At 47.6% G+C, this 8,544-nt stretch overlaps 1 protein-coding gene across 1 annotated transcript in view; it reads left to right on the forward strand.

Moving 5' to 3' along the window:
- Nucleotides 1-426: 426 nt before the first annotated feature.
- spock3 (SPARC (osteonectin), cwcv and kazal like domains proteoglycan 3) overlaps nucleotides 427-8,544 on the forward strand; it is a 47,677-nt gene continuing 39,559 nt past the window's right edge. The window contains exons 1-2 of the mRNA XM_071408501.1: nucleotides 427-632; nucleotides 775-894. Of these exons, the coding sequence (XP_071264602.1) occupies nucleotides 600-632; nucleotides 775-894 (153 nt within the window). The 5' untranslated portion in view covers nucleotides 427-599. The remainder of the gene's footprint in view (nucleotides 633-774; nucleotides 895-8,544) is intronic.

The following is an 8,544-nucleotide window of genomic DNA, read 5'->3' on the forward strand; positions in this document are numbered from 1 at the left end:
CCACATAGGGTCTCTGGGACCTCCATATAGGGACTCTGTGACCTGTCCATATAGGGACTCTGTGACCTGTCCATATAGGGACTCTGGGACCTGTCCAGATAGGGACTCTGTGACCTGTCCATATAGGGACTATGTGACCTGTCCATATAGGGACGCTGGGACCTGTGCATTCCAAGCGAAACAACAGCTACTAAAACTTAAGCTCAACATAAACATGGAGAAACAACCAGCTCAACAACAAGAAACCAACTATCAAAGAGCGTGAGAAGCTGTAACGGCTCTAATGTGGTTTACGGAGAGGAAATCACACACACACACAAACACCGGTATGTGTGAGAGATATGGAGCCTGGTAAACATGGTTGATTTCTTATCGATAGGAAGCAGTCTGTATCGGACCGATACCGTCTTTCTCTCTCTCTGTCTCGCGCGCGGTCTCGGTGTCTCCATCTATCAGCACAGGAAAAATAGCGGAGGAGGAGGCGTGCGGGTGTGAGCAGCTTGTGAGCGGCGCGCATCCGTGAAACGGCGTTCAGCGGAGAGAGAGAGAGAGCAGTTATTCCGCATACGACAGAGAGCAGACAGACAGAGCGGCTAGCTATGCGACAGCAGCAACGACAGACTACCGACAAGGTAATAAAATGTCACCGACGGTTGGGTTTTCACCGTGTCGTCTTAGATGGGTCGTAGGCTAATAGTTTTTTTATCAGGCCGCTGTTATAACAGATTGTGCTGCTTGTGTGTGTGTGTGTGTGTGTGTGTGTGTGTTCCGCAGATGTTGAGTTTGGCTGTGTTGTGTGTGTGTGCCATCGCCGGTAAAGTGTCCGCTCGCTCTACCAGCTGGAATTTCCTGGATGACAAGTCGTTAACAGCACGATGGAACAAATTCCGGGATGTAAGTTATCTCTCTATCTCTCTATATAGCTCTCTATCTCTCTACCTAGCTCTAGGCTACCTCTCCTCTTCTCCTCCTCTTTGCCTACCATGTCATTCCTCTCCTCTGTCTGTCCCTGTTGTGATCACGCGCCTCTCGTTTTCTCCTTATGTCCGTGGCATGCGCGTCACGGGGCTATGATGAACCGAAGCGTGTCCCTTGTGTCGCTCCTCTGTCCGCGCGTTAGACGGTACAACAGGACATCTGCGAGGGCGTGACGTGAGAAGCAGAGAGTAGATGTCTCGATTTTATTGTTATTATAATAATATAATTATTATTATATTAATCTTTAAAATCACCTTCTTTTGATATAAATGATTGTAGTAAACTACTAGTGTATGTCAGGGCATTGCATGACAGAGAGAGAGAGAGAGATGGGGAGGAGGAGAGGAAGAGAGAGAGAGATGGGGAGGAGGAGAGGAAGAGAGAGAGAGATGGGGAGGAGGAGAGGAGGAGGAGGAGAGGAAGAGAGAGAGAGATGAGGAGGAGGAGGAGAGGAAGAGAGAGAGAGATGAGGAGGAGGAGAGGAAGAGAGAGAGAGATGAGGAGGAGGAGAGGAAGAGAGAGAGAGATGAGGAGGAGCAGAGGAAGAGAGAGGGGGGGATGCGGTTCCATTAACTTGTGTTAAGCAACCATTATGCTGACTTGTTTACATCAGGCCTGTTACAATGTAAGTGGAAGAGAACACAGACACTCACACTCTCTCTCTCTCTCTCCTCTCTCTCTCTCGCTCTCCTTCTCCCCCCTCCTATCTCTCTCTCTTTCTATCTCTCTCTCCTTCTCCCCCCTCCTATCTCTCTCTCCTTCTCCCCCCTCCTATCTATCTCTCTCTCTCTCTCTCCTTCTCCCCCCTCCTATCTCTCTCTCTTTCTATCTCCCCTCTGATTCAGTTAATTTTAAGTTAGTTTCAGTTGAATGCATTCCTGTCTCACTCCAACTAAACATATCAGCTCAACTCAGGTGGACCATGTGACAGAGCTCAGAACCAATTATAGAGCAGGGTTTGGTTTATGCAAATAAGGTGCAGGGATGAAGGGTGATTGGCCATGGGACCTTGTGTGTGTGTGTGTGTGAACACAACAGAGAGATTTATAAATACTACATGCTATTGAGAGAGAGAGAGAGAGAGAGAGAGAGAGACAGAGAGAGACAGAGAGAGAGAGAGAGAGAGAGAGAGAGAGAGAGAGAGAGAGAGAGAGAGAGACAGAGAGAGAGAGAGAGAGAGAGAGAGAGAGAGAGAGAGAGAGAGAGAGAGAGAGAGAGAGAGAGAGAGAGAGAGAGAGAGAGAGAGAGAGAGAGATAGAGAGAGATAGAGAGAGAGAGAGAGAGAGAGAGAGAGAGAGAGAGAGAGAGAGACAGAGACAGAGAGAGAGAGAGAGAGAGAGAGACAGAGACAGAGACAGAGACAGAGACAGAGAGAGAGAGAGAGAGAGAGAGAGAGAGAGAGAGAGAGAGAGAGAGAGAGAGAGAGAGAGAGAGAGACGGAGACGGAGGGATACAGAGAGAGAGAGATTTTATATTTGGTATGTGTGTTATTGGAGTGTGTATGTGCATGTCAAATAAAATAAAATATTATTGTTTGTGTACACAACTTTTCAGATGTTATTGCAGTAGAGAAATGCTTATGTTTCCAGTTGTAGCTAACAATTCACAACAATTCCCCAAAAGAATAAGAAAAAGAAAGGAATTAAGAAATATCAGATTCTGGAATATATATAATATGAATATATATAATATAAATATATATATAATATTAATATGGTTGGTCTTTATGGTTCATCTGTCGAAGTTTGTCAGGGTTTTAGGTGCCAATCCAAATTTGGAGGTTGAAGAGGCTGTTGTGCCTTCTTCTTCACCAAACGGTCTGTGTGGATGGACCATTACAGGTTGTCAGTGCACACTGAGGAACTTGACTTTTATCACCCTCTCCACGATGTGTCTCCTGAAGTCCACGATCAACTCCTTCGTTTCGTTGATGTTGAGGGAGAGGTTAATTTCCTGACACCACTCCACCAGGGCCCTCACCTCCTCACCTGTAGGCTGTCTCGTCATTGTTGGTAATCAGGCCTACCACTGTTGTGTCATCTGCAAACTTGATGTTTGAGTTGGACTGCGTGGCCACACAGTCATGGGTGAACAGGGAGTACAGGAGGGGGCTGAGCAGCGGAGGTGTTGTTGCCTACAGTACCTTCACCACCTGGGGCATATCAGGAAGTCCAAGACCCAGTTGCACAGGACGGGGTTCAGACCCAAGGCCCTGAGATTAGTGATGAGCTTGGAGGGCACAATGGTTTTGAAGGCTGACCTGTGGTCGATAAACAACATTCTGGTCCAGATGGGCAGATCGTCTGTGGATCCGTTCGGACGGATTTTGAAGTGGGTCTAGGGTGTCGGATAAGGTGGAGGTGATGTGATCCTTGACTCTCTCTCAAAGCACTTCATGATGACAGAAGACGGGGCGGTAGTCATTTAGTTCAGTTACCGTCGCTTTTCTTGGGTACAGGAACAATGGTGGCCATCTTGAAGAAAGTGGGGAGACTGGGAAACTGTCCGTAATCTCTCCAGCCAGCTGGTCTGCACATGCTCTGAGAACATTTTGGGATGTCTCTGGGCTGGTAGCCTTAAATGTCTTACTCACGTTGGCTACGGAGAAAGACAGTCGTGGTGAGCAGTGGTGCGTCAGCTGTGTTTTCCTTGAAGCAGAAGGTGTTTAGCTTCTCCGGTTTCTCCGGTTTCTCCGGGAGCATCGTTTCTGTGACATGGATGGTTTTCCCTTTATTGTCTGGAGTCCCTGACACTCCTGTCTGAGCCATTAAATTACCACTTTGTTTCTGTACTGTCCTTTTAACTGTTCGATTGCCTTGTGGGGGACATAGCTGGACTGTTTTCTATTTAACCTTTATTTAAAAAGGCAAGTCAGGTTGTGATACAGCCTGGAATCGAACCAGGGTCTGTAGTGGCGCCTCTAGCACTGAGATGCAATGCCTTAGACCGCTGCACCTCTCGTCTATGTTCCCAGTCATGGTTGCCGTGGTTAAATGTGGCGGTTCCACAGGTTTATTTTTGTTTGGGTAAGTTCTAATCATCACAGTGGGAACAACATCCTCTATCCACTTCCTGATGAACTCAGAATCAGTGTTTACGTCAATGCTAATCTCAGAAGGCATACCGGAACACATTCCAGTCCGTGTGATCAAAACAATCTTGAAGAATAAATTGCATTTGGTCAGACCAACGTTACAACGTTCCTGTTTAAGTTTCTGAGCAGAATGGAGGCGTGATCTGATTTGCCGAATGGAGGGTGGGGGAGGCCTTGTAGCCGTTCCGGAAGGGGGAGTAGCAATGGTCAAGAGTTCTCGATGAGTGAGTATCACAAGGGATGTGTGGATAAAACTTGGGTAGCGTTTTCCCCAGATTCCCAGCTTCAATACATGCGGCCTCAGGATAAGTGGTTTCCAGTTTGCACAAAATCCATCGTAGTTCCTTGAGAGCCGTCTGTGTCGGCTTGGGTGGAAAAGGAGGAGGGAGGAAGGAGAGAGAGATGGAGAAAGAAGGAGGGAGGAAGGGAGAGAGAGAAAGCGAGAGGGAGAGACACCATTATTGTTATTGGTGTGTGTGCGCGTGTGTGTGTGTGTGTGTGTGTGTATGTGTGTGAGTGTGTGAGTGTGTGAGTGTGTGAGTGTGTGAGTGAGTGAGTGTGTGAGTGAGTGAGTGAGTGAGTGAGTGAGTGAGTGAGTGAGTGAGTGAGTGAGTGAGTGAGTGAGTGAGTGAGTGAGTGCCTGCCTGCCTGCCTGCCTGCCTGCCTGCCTGTGTGCCTGCCTGCCTGCGTGCATGCGTGCACGGTCGTGACGATGACTGAAGATAATTATCTTGGGAGGTAATGCGGTTGGCATTTGATGGTGAGGTATTCTAGATCGGGAGAACAAAAGGACTTGAGTTCCTGTACGTTACCACGACGACAGCATCAGTAGTTAATCATGAAACACCTCCCTCTTTCTCTTTCCCGGAGAGTTCTTTATTCCTGTCCGTGCGATGGACAGAGAACCCTGCTGTCTGGATGGACAGAGAACCCTGCTGTCTGGATGGACAGAGAACCCTGCTGGCTGGATGGACAGAGAACCCTGCTGGCTGGATGGACAGAGAACCCTGCTGGCTGGATGGACAGAGAACCCTGCTGGCTGGATGGACAGAGAACCCTGCTGGCTGGATGGACAGAGAACCCTGCTGGCTGGATGGACAGAGAACCCTGCTGGCTGGATGGACAGAGACAGTACATCCAGAGAGAGTCATGACTCCATTAGACATAGTATGTTTCAGTCCCTGGTGTCTCTCTGGAAGGACATCGTCGCCCTGAGCTTGTCTACTTCTCCCGGGACTGAACGTTAGAGAGTAGCATACTCAGGAGCGATGGACGGTGTGCACGCCTCCTGAGTCTGACTAGGACCTCACTCATTCTTCCTCTTCTCTGTTGTCGCCGTCTTGGAGCTGGTGCGTGTGTGTGTTTGCTGTGCTTGTGTGTGTGTCTGCGTGTGTATGTCTGTGTGCTTGATGTGTGTGTGTGTCTGCGTGTGTGTGTCTGTGTGCTTGCTGTGCTTACTGTGCGTGTTCCATTAAGGAGTGAGTCCTCAGCCGCTGGCCTGGACTGAGAGAGTGAGAGGCTCGACCCCTATTAATGTGCACTGCTCTCTTTATTCTGTTCTCATCCTGTCTCTGCCGCTCCAAGGTGATTGGTCTATAAATACTCCCCAGAGATGCTTGGCTGGACTGGGTTCATTCTGTCTGCTTGGCTGGACTGGGTTCATTCTGTCTGCTTGGCTGGACTGGGTTCATTCTGTCTGCTAGGCTGGACTGGGTTCATTCTGTCTGCTAGGCTGGACTGGGTTCATTCTGTCTGCTGGACTGGGTTCATTCTGTCTGCTGGACTGGGTTCATTCTGTCTGCCGGACTGGGTACATTCTGTCTGCTTGGCTGGACTGGGTTCATTCTGTCAGCTAGGCTGGACAGGGTTTATAATGTCTGCTTGACTGGACTGGGTTCATTCTGTCTGCCGGACTGGGTTCATTCTGTCTGCTGGACTGGGTTCATTCTGTCTGCCGGACTGGGTTCATTCTGTCTGCTAGGCTAGACTGGGTTCATTCTGTCTGCCGGACTGGGTTCATTCTGTCTGCTGGACTGGGTTCATTCTGTCTGCTGGACTGGGTTCATTCTGTCTGCCGGACTGGGTTCATTCTGTCTGCTAGGCTGGACTGGGTTCATTCTGTCTGCTGGACTGGGTTCATTCTGTCTGCTAGACTGGGTTCATTCTGTCTGCCGGACTGGGTTCATTCTGTCTGCTGGACTGGGTTCAATCTGTCTGCTGGACTGGGTTCATTCTGTCTGCTGGACTGGGTTCATTCTGTCTGCCGGACTGGGTTCATTCTGTCTGCCGGACTGGGTTCATTCTGTCTGCCGGACTGGGTTCATTCTGTCTGCTGGACTGGGTTCATTCTGTCTGCTGGACTGGGTTCATTCTGTCTTCTGGACTGGGTTCATTCTGTCTGCTGGACTGGGTTCATTCTGTCTGCTGGACTGGGTTCATTCTGTCTGCTAGACTGGGTTCATTCTGTCTTCTGGACTGGGTTCATTCTGTCTGCTGGACTGGGTTCATTCTGTCTGCTAGACTGGGTTCATTCTGTCTTCTGGACTGGGGTCATTCTGTCTGCTGGACTGGGTTCATTCTGTCTGCTGGACTGGGTTCATTCTGTCTGCTGGACTGGACTGGGTTCATTCTGTCTGCTGGACTGGGTTCATTCTGTCTGCTGGACTGGGTTCATTCTGTCTGCCGGACTGGGTTCATTCTGTCTGCTGGACTGGGTTCATTCTGTCTGCCGGACTGGGTTCATTCTGTCTGCCGGACTGGGTTCATTCTGTCTGCTGGACTGGGTTCATTCTGTCTGCTGGACTGGGTTCATTCTGTCTGCTGGACTGGGTTCATTCTGTCTGCTGGACTGGGTTCATTCTGTCTGCTGGACTGGGTTCATTCTGTCTGCTGGACTGGGTTCATTCTGTCTGCTGGACTGGGTTCATTCTGTCTTCTGGACTGGGTTCATTCTGTCTGCTGGACTGGGTTCATTTTGTCTGCTGGACTGGGTTCATTCTGTCTGCTGGACTGGGTTCATTCTGTCTGCTGGACTGGGTTCATTCTGTCTGCCGGACTGGGTTCATTCTGTCTGCTGGACTGGGTTCATTCTGTCTGCCGGACTGGGTTCATTCTGTCTGCCGGACTGGGTTCATTTTGTCTGCTGGACTGGGTTCATTCTGTCTGCTGGACTGGGTTCATTCTGTCTGCTGGACTGGGTTCATTCTGTCTGCCGGACTGGGTTCATTCTGTCTGCTGGACTGGGTTCATTCTGTCTGCCGGACTGGGTTCATTCTGTCTGCCGGACTGGGTTCATTTTGTCTGCTGGACTGGGTTCATTCTGTCTGCTGGACTGGGTTCATTCTGTCTGCCGGACTGGGTTCATTCTGTCTGCTGGACTGGGTTCATTCTGTCTGCTTGGATAAACTATAAAGAACTAACGTGTTTTATTACGTGTTTTAAAACGTTTATGTAATTGATTGATTGATTGGCCTAATAATTAATTTGTCTGGCAAACTACATCATAGATACTTATAGACAACACATACCACAGGATATACAACACATACCACAGGATATACAACACATACCACAGGATATACAACACATAACACAGGATATACAACACATACCACAGGATATACAACACATAACACAGGATATACAACACATACCACAGGACATACAACACTTATAGACAACACATACCACAAGATATACAACACATATAGACAACACATACCACAGGATATACAACACATACCACAAGATATACAACACATATAGACAACACATACCACAGGATATACAACACATATCACAGGATATACAACACTTATAGACAACACATCCCACAGGATATACAACACATACCACAAGATATACAACACATATAGACAACACATACCACAAGATATACAACACATACCACAGGATATACAACACTTATAGACAACACATCACACAGGATATACAACACATACCACAAGATATACAACACATATAGACAACACATACCACAGGATATACAACACTTATAGACAACACATACCACAGGATAGACAACACATACCACAGGATATACAACACATACCACAAGATATACAACACATATAGACAACACATACCACAGGATATACAACACTTATAGACAACACATACCACAGGATATACAACACATAACACAGGATATACAACACATACCACAAGATATACAACACATATAGACAACACATACCACAGGATATACAACACATAACACAGGATATACAACACATATCACAGGATATACAACACTTATAGACAACACATACCACAGGATATACAACACTTATAAACAACACATATCACAGGATATACAACACATACCACAAGATATACAACACATATAGACAACACATATCACAGGATATACAACACATATAGACAACACATACCACAGGATAGACAACACATACCACAGGATATACAACACATACCACAGGATATACAAC

Source organism: Salvelinus alpinus, chromosome 6 (genome assembly GCF_045679555.1).
Source record: "Salvelinus alpinus chromosome 6, SLU_Salpinus.1, whole genome shotgun sequence".
NCBI classification, from domain to species: Eukaryota; Metazoa; Chordata; class Actinopteri; order Salmoniformes; family Salmonidae; genus Salvelinus; species Salvelinus alpinus.